This window comes from Apteryx rowi, unplaced genomic scaffold, assembly GCF_003343035.1.
Source record: "Apteryx rowi isolate R43461 unplaced genomic scaffold, aptRow1 scaffold_979, whole genome shotgun sequence".
In the NCBI taxonomy this organism is placed as follows: Eukaryota; Metazoa; Chordata; class Aves; order Apterygiformes; family Apterygidae; genus Apteryx; species Apteryx rowi.
The window spans coordinates 9,273-22,365 of NW_020451292.1; the positions used below are offsets into that span (position 1 = coordinate 9,273).

The 13,093-nt window shown below is 38.8% G+C and overlaps 1 protein-coding gene across 2 annotated transcripts in view; it reads right to left on the minus strand.

The window, feature by feature from the left end:
• Positions 1 to 3,882: 3,882 nt before the first annotated feature.
• The window catches only part of AKAP17A (A-kinase anchoring protein 17A), a 9,491-nt gene continuing 280 nt past the window's right edge, over positions 3,883 to 13,093 (minus strand). The window contains exons 2-6 of one of the 2 annotated variants that reach the window (XM_026054969.1): positions 12,685 to 12,890; positions 11,681 to 12,423; positions 9,440 to 9,588; positions 7,343 to 7,583; positions 3,883 to 5,850 (exon numbers count right to left, since the gene is read on the minus strand). In XM_026054969.1, the coding sequence (XP_025910754.1) occupies positions 4,918 to 5,850; positions 7,343 to 7,583; positions 9,440 to 9,588; positions 11,681 to 12,355 (1,998 nt within the window). In that variant the 5' untranslated portion in view covers positions 12,356 to 12,423; positions 12,685 to 12,890 and the 3' untranslated portion in view covers positions 3,883 to 4,917. Of the gene's footprint in view, positions 5,851 to 7,342; positions 7,584 to 9,439; positions 9,589 to 11,680; positions 12,891 to 13,093 lie in introns of both variants that reach the window. The other variant, XM_026054968.1, reaches the window with a different exon arrangement.

The window sequence follows — 13,093 nt, forward strand, 5'->3', positions numbered from 1 at the left end:
AGGAGAAAAGCACAATAATAAAAAGTGAGCCTGAACTTTACCTAGCAACATCAAAAGTTGGCCTTCAAGTTATAGAATGAAATGACAGGTATGGCTGCCTGAACACAGAGCAAGAAGCTGGGAACTATATGACCCCTTGGCCCCGCAGCAGCAGGTGAAGAGTTACAGATTCTGAAAGCGGGAAGAAAAATGAATTCACTTATGCAACTTGCTTAACACTTCTGGAGGAATTACTTGTACTGAGGATTTCCTGCATCTTCAAGGAGCTCTTTCCCCATCTCTACCCTGTACTCCTGGGGCTGCCATATCTTCAGTCAAGATGAAAGCTGACACCCAGGCTCCAACTTTTCAAACAGTAAATTAACTGAGGGTGAAGAAACAAAGATTTACAGTCTTGCTCATCCAGACCCTTGATTTTCTGATACAAATTGTGAAAAAAATATATGCTCCAAGTTACTCCCCAGGAAAAGAAATCTGAATATTGACAGTCAAATGGAATAAGATATGTAACTTTGAGGCAATGAAAAAAGGTAACATGCAACTCAGGAAGACCAAAACATTGAGAGTCAGGTTACTACTAAAAATGGTTGATGAGAATTACATAACCAACGTAAAATATTCAGATAGCTTTGCAGACATTCTAATAGTTGGATTTCTAGCAGCTAACAGCCTGAAAGCAAAGATATCAGAGTAGCCATAGGTGCTAGCCAGACTGTCTAATACTCAACCATACCAACATAAACTCAGTGTTTCAAAATTATTTGCTATTTTGGTTTGTCTTTGATAAGTATTAGTTGCTTAACCTTATACTCTTCAGCTTCCTTGACATTCATATCAGAACCTGTAACTGCAACACTTTAAGTGCTGTAAATTTACTAAATAACATACCCAGTTGTGTGGATTATTGGAACTGGTTTGTTAATTAGACTAAAGTTTGTTGATCAGAGTTTGGAGTTCATTTCAAAAAAGACAGTTTTAAAGCATCTAAGATGTCAAAGGAGAGACATTAAATATCTGTCTTTTTATATGAAATCAAAGTCACTTAACAGAGATGCACCAAAATGGAAGAAAATAAATCTACTAATTTTATCTGCTTTTAGCTAGTCAGCTCCTGAAAGTTAGTCTTACATATTCACGCAATCAGGTTAGATTTAAGAATTCAGCATCACAGTATTCTTCCAGAGGAGGAAAAATATCAGTAACCAAAGTGCTTAGGTTTCTAGAAGCCGATATGTGGCCTTGCTGGTGTGCTAGGTGCTTTTTTTGAAAAACAGACTCCCAGAAGGTATTTCTTAGAGATGTACTGACTCACAATCAGTATGGAACAAAGAGCAATTGATTACTATTAGAAATAATAATCTTCAGCATATTGCATCAGTGAAGATTTTGCGGTAGTGTAAACACGCACCTCAGCCAAAATAAAAACCTGAATAAATGATGTTGGGCAGGGCATAATTTGTATTTGAGACAGTATTAGAAGAGGAGAGTTTAAATTCTCTTCAAGCTTCCTTGCAGTTAAAAGCCCATCATTAATGAAGACTTTGGAAAGCAACAATGGAAGACAAACATGGTGGTACCCACTGCTATTCTGGAATACAGCCACACTACTGCCAGCAAACAGACCCGAGCTGTGGAAAGATACCTGAATGGCTTTTAAACTGACCAGCTGCTCTGCACTGTAGCAGGCTACTTGCAGCATGACAGCATTGAACTATGGGCATAATATCAAGCCCATACATGGCCAGCTGGACTAGAACATGTCTAGTCCTGGGTTACTAAGAGAAATAACAGAGCAAGTTTTATCTAGGGAATAGACATGAGACTGCCTAAAAAGATGCACCACACCAGTCAGTGAGCTTGCACAGAGTTATTTTGCAGCCCAGGTCACTGTAGGATCATAATTTTTCTGGAGTCCACGTCACTGTGCATCTAAGTGACTGACAGTCTGTACCTTCATAGAATGGTTAAGAAAAAAAAAGTTGAATTTCAAGTAGAGTGGTTGTATGATCGTAAAACAGCTCACCCATATTCGGCATTTGAGCTAGCCACTAAGTCAAGGGAACACCTGGCAGATCAATTAATTTGTTTCTGAAATCTCTAAAGCAGTAATATGAAGCCAGAACACTCCTCAAACAGACTGACACTGCTCCCTGAGGTAGAGGTCTGGAAGAGAGGAAGAACCCCCCCCCCAAACACACACACCATGCAGTCCATTTCAGGGGCTTCAGTAGTGAAAACATTTTGGAGACATTTGGAGAACTTTGAGAACACAAAAACTGCTAAGTGTTAGACTAGATAAAACTGCATTGAGCATTTACTGGGCTACTTCAAGAACTAGTAGGAGCTTTAAAGGGTTTTGAYTGGGTTGGGTTGAGTTGGCTGGCCAACTGAAAGAAGACTTCTCCCACATTCCCTCTGCATTTTGAAAAATAAGCATTTGTAAGTAGCTTTTTTGGCTTTTCCCAAAGCTGCCATTAAAAAAAAAAATCAGTTTGGTTGAACACTATTAAAAAAAAMAAAACAAACCAGTTACCTTACATTACTGCACTTTCAGGACATTATATGAAACCAATACTGGATATGGTGTGCTAGGTTAAATGATTAGCAATTTAACAGCTAAGACTGTCTCAGTAAGAAGCTATTAGGGAAAGAACCCTCCCTCCCAGTCTAGATTTATCTTCTCCAGCCTCAGCAATTGCCCTAGACATCACAGAAGCTTGTGGAATATAATCATTTGGGACAGGGGGGGAGGAATATCAAGCCTGCTCTTAATAGTCTTTCACTCCAGAGAAGGCACCAAGCACTGCCATATTTTCCACATAAACTAACAAAGCTGTTGGACTTTTCCAGCAGCAYTTGGAAACACTTTCTGGTGACTGCTACTGCCTTAGCTGCTTCCAGACTTGGCAATAACACTGCATTCATGTCTGCATTCCAGACATTATAAACTACAATCTCCCTTGTTACTTCTATCAAGTTTATTTTGCATCAAGAGCCCCACGCAACAAGTTGACCCCAGGGGAAATCCACAGAATATACTGAAATACTATACTAGTAAGACTCCTAATCCTGAGCTCAAAGACATTGCTATTGACAGCCATTAGCTCAGTCCCTGACAGGACCGCAGAGGGAATAATACACCTTTTAATGTGTGGTATTTGGACAGGAAGTTACCGGGATGGTGTGTCAGTACTTAAGAGCAGACTAAGCAGCATCACAAACAGGTGTTCTACAAGCCTTATCAAACACTCAATCAACATTAGATTGGATTTTAGCTTTATCATTACCAAAGATGAACTTATGTTCAGGCAGACAGGATTTTAACATTTTAAAAAAGACTGTGGAAACATGAACTCTCCATAGAAGACAACTGCTTAGAATTCAAGAAGTTAATGGTGTAGAAATGATTAGATAAATCAATCCAGGTCTCAGCCTCCAAGATATTAGTGCAGTTCACAGAAGTCTACGAAAACTTGAAAGGTGATGAAATTAATTGGTGGGCTTTAAAAACATGAATTACCAGGAGGAGAAAAGAATGTCTATCTTTTCTTTCTGCAGCTAGAGACTACAAAGATTTCAGCAACATAGTCTAGTATGAAATAAACCCTTATAGATCCAGCACAGTCAAATTCAGCCAGCTGGGAACCAAGCTGAGGAAAATGTGCTGCTCAGGCACTCCAGGAAGGGGATGCACCTTGATTTTTTGCATCAGTGTGAGGAAGATGGCATTTGAAAGCTGTAGGTAAAAAACACACACCCTGCCAAATTAACATTTGACATAGCTGTACATCACAGGACCATCAAGAAGAGTGGCTGAACCTCATTATCCAAACATGTTATCAAGGGATTTTTTCAAGAAACACCAAACAGGTTTTCATATGATACTTCTGCAGATTTTAATATACTGACATATGAAAACAGCCATTTCAGTTCACTGGAAACAGATTGTTTTAAGTTTTACCATAAAAAGGCAAAATAAACTCTTCCACTATAATGTTATAGCTTTTAATATTCCTGAGCTGCATTTTAGAAGCAAAAGTATTCTTAAATGGATTTAACAAGAGACACTGCAGCCTTACTTTCCAACACCGCAAGTAAAAATAATTTAGCAAGAAGGCCCCTTTCAAAAGGCAATTGCTAGCTCTGTACGTACCTGAAAAAAATGCTTCAAGTGACTCTCTGTCATCTGAAGTAATTACAAAGCCAAATATGTCAACAAAATAACAGAACAACTTTTCAACCATTTTACCACTGCTTCTTACTTCCTACATCAATGTGCCTTTCTTACATGGAAAGAATTATTATATAAATGGCATTACATGCCAGTATAATTTGGGCCACAAAGTTTGGCACCATACAGATAAATGAAGGAATCACAGCAGTTTAAAAGATATCCTGTGCATCTTCATAGTCAGTTTTAAGAACTATACAAAAGTATGGCTCACTGGCTCAATCAGCAAAACCTCTACTTTGTTACATGTGATTTGAGTGCACCGGAAAGCATTTTGTATTATATCTGTGTATATGTAATAGCTTGTCACGCCTGGAGTTCCTATAACTGACACCCATGTACCTCTTGATCCCAATTAGGTGATAAAGAGATGAAAAACTAAATGAACTAAAAAAAAAAGATTTAAAAAAATCGAAAATCGAGAAAACAGGTCAGCTTTTAGCACTATATGAACTCAAGCACAGGTGGCTATACCTACATTATGGGAAAAACCTAGAAAGAGACAACAAAGCACAAAGAAACTTCAACAAAATCAGGCATCTATTTTCTTGGTTTCAGGAACTGGATGCAAGTTAGACACTGGTTGAAACAAGTGTTTTCTATAGTAGTCACACCRATGAGGTCTGGTTTACAACTTTCTGGCCCTTGTGTCCAACCACAGCCTTTCCAAATGGCCAAGGCCTCTACTACCCACTCCAAGTACTCCTTTGCTTACTCAGTGATCTCCTCCGATATCTTCGTTTCTTGCTCACACTTCTGCGACTATGACTTCTCTCTCTTTTGTCCCTTTTACGTTCCCTACTGCGAGTTCTTCTATAACGGGAACGTCTGGGGCTTACACTTCTTCGGCGAGGACTATAGCTTCGTCGAGGACTGTAACTTCTGCTAGAGTGTTTATAAAACCTCCTTTCTTTCCTGCACTTTTCATCCTGATAACTCACATCTCTTCTGTATTTGCTCCTCTCTCTTTTACCCTTACTCTCATCAGTGTTTATGCTGCTACACGAACGGCTCTTTCTTCTCCTTGACTCTGTGCTACGTTTGCTCTGCTCACAGCGCGAGTCCTTCCTGCACGTATTCTGGTCATAGCTAGAGACGCTCTTCTGCTGCTGGTTGTTGACAGGAATACATGAAAGCACTCCTGAACTTCTTTTCTCAGAACACCTCTCAGAGTTTGCAGTATGAAGTTTCTGGCCTTCCTTGATGTGACCTCTGTCATGAATATTGCCATTCAAGTACTTGCATTGAGTATTTATACTCTCAGGGGATACTGCTTTTCTCTGACAGCCTGGAGCTAGTTTGCCTGCAACAGCTTGCCCCGAGGTAGAAGTGATGCAGCTGGATGACACAGTGTGTGGAACACCACCAGCAGTTTTTAGCAAACCAGACTGAGATGCTTCTGTTTCCTCTCTGTTTTGATGAGCTGCATCCATTTGCTTGCTCAGAAGATTGTTTAGTAGTTTCTCCCTCAGTTCCTTTTCTTTTCTCTGCAGTCCCAGTGCTCTCTCTTTTTCCTCTTCCACACGTCTGAGCTCAGCCTCCTGTAGCTTTCGTCTCTCCTCTAACTGCTGAAGACGGATCTTTTCTTCATTATGTTCCTGCTCCAAAAGCTTTACCGTCTGAAAGATAGTCAAAAGAAAGGTGAGAGTAAATGAGAAAGTATTTGTAAACCTACTGGTCTTTCCAAAGTTGTACTGTAACATGAAAGCAGTAATTTGGCAAGAAAACAGTGTCTTACATAAGGAACTTAAGACTCTCAAAATAAGTGTCCCCCTGCCCCCCCAAGAAAAAAGAATGCTCTAACATACAACCACCATAAGGCAAAACATTAATATTAATCCACAAACTCTTGTAAATGTTAAATTCTCTTGGCAGTTTCACAATGCAAAGATTAAGGAGCCATAAAGACTAAACTTTATCTGACAAGTGTAACACAAGCTAGAACAACATGTGGAATTTGAAGTACTGAAATACATTTCTCAGGGTCAACACTTGAAGGTTTTAGTCAAATATAAAACATGAAGAAAAATATAGAACATAAGACTTTCTCTTAGAGCTCTGCAATCTGTGATTCACAGATCACTTCACAATGTGGCCATAAAAGGTAACAAACATTAAACACATGCATATTATACAAAAATTGATTTTCATTTTGTCAACCACTTTAGAAATTCATGATGCTAAAAAACAAGGTTTAAACATTTATTTTTTATTCTGCCCCAGACAAACCAGCTCAGTGCAGTCCTCAAAATTCTGGGAGTGAATGAAACACATGACTATTGTATTAAACAGTGTCTCTATTTTACAGCTGGAAAGTTAGAACAGCTGCAGAGTATTTCTCCCCTCTCCTAGCATGTAACTGACCACACAGCACCATATGAGCTCTAATTCAAAACTAGTCCTGAGATATACTGGCATCAAGGAATATAAGGGTGTTTTGCCATACCCTTTTGCATTACTACAAAACAAACAAACAAAAAAAAAMCCCACACACCTTAACATGAATTACACTACCCCAATATGACTTCAAAGTCTTAAGCAAATTATATCCGGTTTTATTGAAAGATAACAGCAACGCCAGTAGAGAGAAAGGATTGTAACATTCAAAGCCTTAGCTGATAGTACTTTTTTGTAGAGAAAAATGTACATTCTGCACATTTTCAAACATCACCTAATGAAACTCCATTCTCTCTAATTGGAAAGAGTAGTTGATGGAACTGCTGAAGGCCACAAGGAAAACAGCATCAAAACTGAAATTAGTAATTGGGAGTTTCACATCTTATCCTCTGTGTTTAATTTACTTTATCATGCTTACACATTCTTATTCTGGACTTAAGAGCAAGCCTGCCAATTAGTTTACATGCTGAAAAATGTTATTTGGGACTACAGGTTCAAGTTCACTCTTCACTTTATGTACATGTGCATCTTTTAGAAAGGGAGAAATACTGTTTCATTGCACAGTTTCGAATTTGTGGTCTAAGGAACAGCAGTTGGAGAGGTACTAAATCTGCTGTTTAATGAATAGCACTCCCTCTGCTCCTCCCCCAAGTCAGTAAAAGGCTTTGTTCTGCTGGGTTCTTCATTAGCTTCTGAAATAAATATTGAAGTTACCTTTGCCCTGCTTAGCAGTTCTGCAATTAGTCTAATGGACTGAAGATTTCTCTGAGCTAACAGGAGCTTCCTTTCTTCTAGCTTTATCTTCTCTTGCAGTTTTTTCTGCTCTTCAGCTTGTATTTTTTCAAGTTGCTTTTTGTTTCTTCGAACTTCACGATCTTTCTGTTTCTGCTCTCTCTTGCGCAACTTTTCTTCTCTTTTTTTCTCTTTCTCATATTCTTCAAGCTCTCTTTGCTTCCTAAAAAGAGATTCATATTTTTACTTTTTAACAATTACTTATGATGGTGAAATAAGGCTGTCAATATTTAAAAAGAAGTTATAATCCAAACATGAAACATGGCTAAAACAAAAATCTTTTTTTTTTAAACCAATGAGACCACAACAGTGATGCACCAGGCAGCTGGGCAATCAATGTATGTCTATAAAGTCAATCAGTCATTAAGTCATTACATTACAATGCACATTTTCTTCAGAACTATATATTAGGTAATTTTCCAGCTCTTGGAATTACATTTACACACATGTAAGTTAAAAAAAAAAAAAAAACTTGTTTACAACCTGTTCATCTTCAAGTCTGCTAATCCCTGAACTCTTCTTCCTCAAAAGGATCACACTGCTCTCACTCAGTTTAAGTGCTTCACTTCAGCAACTGTAGCAGAACTGAGCTTAGGGATACAACAGCTTCCAAGCAGTGAAGCTTTCAACCACTGCAGCTTATGGTCTTGTAGCCTCAGAAATCCAGTACCAGCCAGGGCACAGACACTGAACTCCTCTCACCCTTACAAGTAGTCCCTCCACATCAGGTAGAAGCACATTATGTGACAGCGTATGGAAGTTTGTGTTGTTGCTACCTACACAGAACTTTTCAGGGTATAGAAGACTTCAGCCTTCAGAGCTGAAAATTCAGTGCTAGCCTTACTAAACTCACTTTAGAAAAAGAAAATTGCATTAACCTGTATTATAATCAAATCCTATTTTGCAGAGGCAATATGCTTGTAAGACATCACCAGGACAGTTAGTTTGCTTTCTGTAACTTGTCAATAACTAAGCCATATTTGCACGTGAACTAACAAAGCACCACAGTTACTAGCAAACAAAAATCCCCACAAATCTTTTATTTTCTAATGCAACCCAGAAGCAGAGGTAAGCAAGCAGCAATCTTGTGATATATTTGCCACATGCTAAGAAAGTAAATTATGAATTATGAACTTCTATCTTGTATATAGTGAAAAAACTGAGATTCTGATTATTGCGAGGAAATGAACAATTGTCTTTTTTTTTCCTATTTTTATATAATTTTACTACTGCTTCATGCATAACTGGTGATATAAAAATGCAGATATCAGCCACTACATTTAATAAGACAAACTAAGAGGGCTTTATAACTGTTGGCAAATATCTTTTCCAAAATTACTCATTTTACTCTAACACTCAAAAGGCAGCTAAGATAATGGGTCACTTTACATGGAATTACTAGAAAACACAGGTATTATGATAAGGGCTATTCAATTCCACTGAAACATCAAAATTAGTTTTGGTCACCTCAGCTCCAAATTGCACTACCTACAGCCTGAAAAATACACTGCAAATTCGCAAAAACTTACATCATTTAAACACAGAAGTTCACAGCTATTAGATACAGCTATTAGATACAAGTGCATTTGACCTGGACTTTACCTTTTTTATTATACTGAAATTATACTTTTTTAATTAAATATTTTGTAGGACACTCAAGATAAAGGGGCCTTAAGTATTATCCTCGAAGACGACTGCAATTTTCATTTAGAAAATGAAATTAAAGCTAATTGTAAACACTTGCTTATCTCAATGTTTCCRGATCTACAATATTTTCATTACACCTAACGTCAAACTACAGACTACACCTATTAACTCAAATCAGTATTGCCATCTTTATTTGCTTGCTATAATTGGAGCTTTGTAACATCAGCTTTCAGAAAAACTTCAAAGATGACAACTTCCTTTGAAAAGAAAGATCTCGTGCTAAGATGTCTGTACTTATGTATTTACAGTGTCATTAAGGAACAGTTTGCTTTATTATGAAAAATATATCAAAGAGCAATAAGCAACAATTACCTTTCTTCCTCTTTTTGTTTTTCCTCAGCTTCTTTCTCTTTACGTTTTTGTTCTTCTCTCTGTTGTTCAAGCTCTTGAAGCTTTTGCCTTTCAAGCTGGCGCTTCTTAATTGATGCATCACTCAGGTGTTTTGTTGAATCAAAAGAAACCTTTATAGAACAAAATTCAAACCAGTGTTAAGTTGACAAAAAACAAACACACAAAAAAACCCACAACAACCACCACATCTTTATCTAGTAGAAAGGTATCCAAACCACAGGACACATACCATCAGAAATAGAAAAACTGCTTCAAAACAGAGGGAGCTCCAGAGCACTATAAACACTGGAAACTGTCTCTTAATTTAAATGTCTGCACACTAGCACAATTAGGTACCAGCTTACACTTTTGTGTGTGTCTGACTTTTAAATGTAAACCCTGTGTAGTTTAGGCCCTGGCTGTCTAATGGTTTCAGCTTGTCAGAATATGAACATACAGACATCTTTCAATTCACATATACAATTGGGGACTGTGCAGCACTAGGTAGAACTGGGCCTTAAAAAGGCCTCCCTTTCTGTGTCACACTGAGGACCTTAAGTTCAGCAGGAGGTGGGAAAAACAAACAAACAAAAACAAAACCCAACAGTTCTAAAAGATTTAACACCTGGTTTAGCATCTCCCTACCAATTTTAACCCAAAGACTCCCAAACCGAGCTACGCTGTGTTGTTGTCTGAGGCTACAAGCTTGAGATTATAGGAATGCAAGCGAAAGGAAGGATACATATGTCTGGACCATAAGACCTGGGCCTTCCAGAACCTAAGGGTGTACTCTGGCCCTGATCGATCATGCGCTGGAACAGGACCCCAGCACACATCACACTCCTGGTGTCCTGATTTCCCATACTAGATACCACCTACATGCAGGCAGGCAGGGATCCATACGCCCGCAGGCCCCCTAGTCAGTGGAAGATATGAACCATGGGGCGCAGCACAAAGAGTATGTACTCCACAGTTTAATTCATTCAGACTGTTATCTAAAAGGATGTTCCAGTAACAGACTAAAAGGACGGACAAAGAGAAACAAAGTTGGAAGGGTCATACAGCATGGTAACCTTGTATGAAGGAGATCTGTCCTGACAGCACAGTTGCAAACATTGCCCTCTCTCTTTCCTATCAATCTCCAGGGCAGCTGCCAGGAAAGCATTCTTCCTCCTGCATGGGCAAACTAAATTTGGGAACCCTGATCCAGTGCATGTAAGTGACAGTCTGAATTTCACATCCCCTTGAAAATAAGAAAGTTAAGGCCTAAAGAGTTTCTATGCTCCAACTGACAAGCTTTGTAACAAGATAAAAATTATAGTATTTTACTTATACTTAATAATATAAAACTTAAATAAGTATTTGCATGTTCCCATATTACAAAAAGAAATAGTAGAGCTTTTTCCTGAAATACACTTCCTGATTTGATGAATGACTACTAAGCCCACTGAAATAAGTAAGCAAACACTTCACTCAACTGATATGTAACTGGGAGGACAATCTCCAAGCATATCAGAGCAAGTCTTCTTTAGGCCATACTTTCATAGACATTACATCAGAAGAGACCATGTTGTCCTCTCCTGTCATACTTCTGTTTTCTAAGACAATGGGGTTACATAAAAAGAAGAGATCTGGAAACCTCGGTATATAAATATTATGAATTCAACATACTGGATTCAGAGGAAACTGTGCTACAGTTTAACATGTGATTTATTTTTTTTCTTCCTTTCTGTACATGAAATACAGTAATCATGATTAATAGTGTATCCCACAGGTCTTATAGGCCACAAGCTATTAAATTTCAGAATGCTGACACTTGTCTGGTAGACCTCATTATCAATGCAGGAGGCTGTGAACTTCTCCCCCAAAACTTCCATTTGTGGTACACAAAAGAACAACTCACTTAAGTCAGCCTTCTAGCAAAATATGTCTGAACTTGTTCAGAATTAGAATTTTTAAGTGAAATGACAATACTTACAGATACGTATTAATTTTCAAAAACCACTAATCATGGAATTTAACAAGTCATGTTCATATATTTGGTCCTTCCATTGAGCAAAAAATTCCCAAAAGAACAACCCCCCCCCCATTCTATGTCTGAAAGGACACATTTTTCTTCTTTCTATCATTTTCCTTTTAACATACTATTATGGCTGTTCCACAGGACTTTAGCTGTATTTGTTCTTTAACACGGGTTATCATATAAGAGCCTGCAGTTCTCACCTTTATATTACAAGCCACTGCTTTGCCATCATCACCTTTGTACATCAGCTTCATCCCTCGCAGGGCATTCATGGCCTTAATGAAACCTGCATACTCCCGATATTGAACATAAGCTTCAAAGTTTAAATGGCCTCCAAAACTGAAAGTGTGAAAATTTCTGCCAGTCATTTCTTCTCTATAAGGGTCCAGCATAGGTATGTCCACATTACGTATCTCTCCAAATTTCTTGAAAACTTTTATAAGAACTTCTTCACTCGGCTTTTCTGAGCCAGAATCCTTTGCTGCAAACCATTTACAAGGTAAGCCCTCCAAATGAATAGTATCTGGTCTTTCCCCTGGCAGAGTTTCATTCATATCTTTTGCATCACGAAAAAATGAGTCCCAGTCATGTCTGGTAGGAAAGTCAATCTTATATTCTGCAGCACGGACTTTTAAAATGTCAGAGAAGCCACTCAGCTTTATTGTTTTGCCATCAAGGCATGCCAGAAAAGACTTCACCAAACTTTTGTTTTCAACCTCTCCTTCAAACCGGATGAAATCCATTGTGCTTTTAGAAATCCGCAGAGTGGAAAACTGATGGGTTTGCACCATACCTTTCAATCTTTCCATCACTTCCCAGTTCGAAATGGATTTTCCTGGTTGTTTCAGCTGAGGAAGTGCCACACTGATGGTCATTTTTGTAATGGGCTTAAGGTATAACCCACAAGGAGCACAGAGCTCTACAGCTTCTGATGTATCATGAACTATTGTTGCAGCAGCCATAACACAGAAAAAGCATAGGATAAAAAGAATAAAGATGCAAGTTTAAGTTGTAGGCCAAAAAATGYCAAATAAAACAGCCCTTATCCTTAAAGAATTGAATTCCTTGGACATTTAACCATTCCCAAGTAAAACCAATGTCTCTTAATATAAAAGTCAGTTAGAGAGTTAAAACAGAGTAGCACGAGCATCTTAAATTACTTTATAACCATCTGAGCCCAAAAATAATTAAATCTCAGCAAGACCTCAGAAAAAACAAGAAGCTGAGGACAATCTAGGAATGAATGAAGTTGGTATGCGATGGCTCAGAAAGCAGCTACCCTCTTTTCAGAGAGGAAGGAACAGGAGGAGTGATGCCACACGGCCTCGAAGTCTACTTGACACATAAACCACTGCAGATGAGCACTGAGGACAGACTCCATGCTCTCTAGTACAAAGACTCGTAAGGTATCTGCAACGAGAAAACAACACCGCTTTTATTCCAGCCAGCAGCCTCCCTGCCTCGCGCCTACCGCAGAGCGGCCTGAGCGGCACTGCGAGGTTTGGGGCCCTTCAGCCCACGCTGCGGGGCGCCAAGAGCCAAACAGCAGCGAGCGACCCCTGCGCGCGGGCCGCACGCCCGGCTGCGCAACGAGCCGCCTGCGGGGCCGCGCC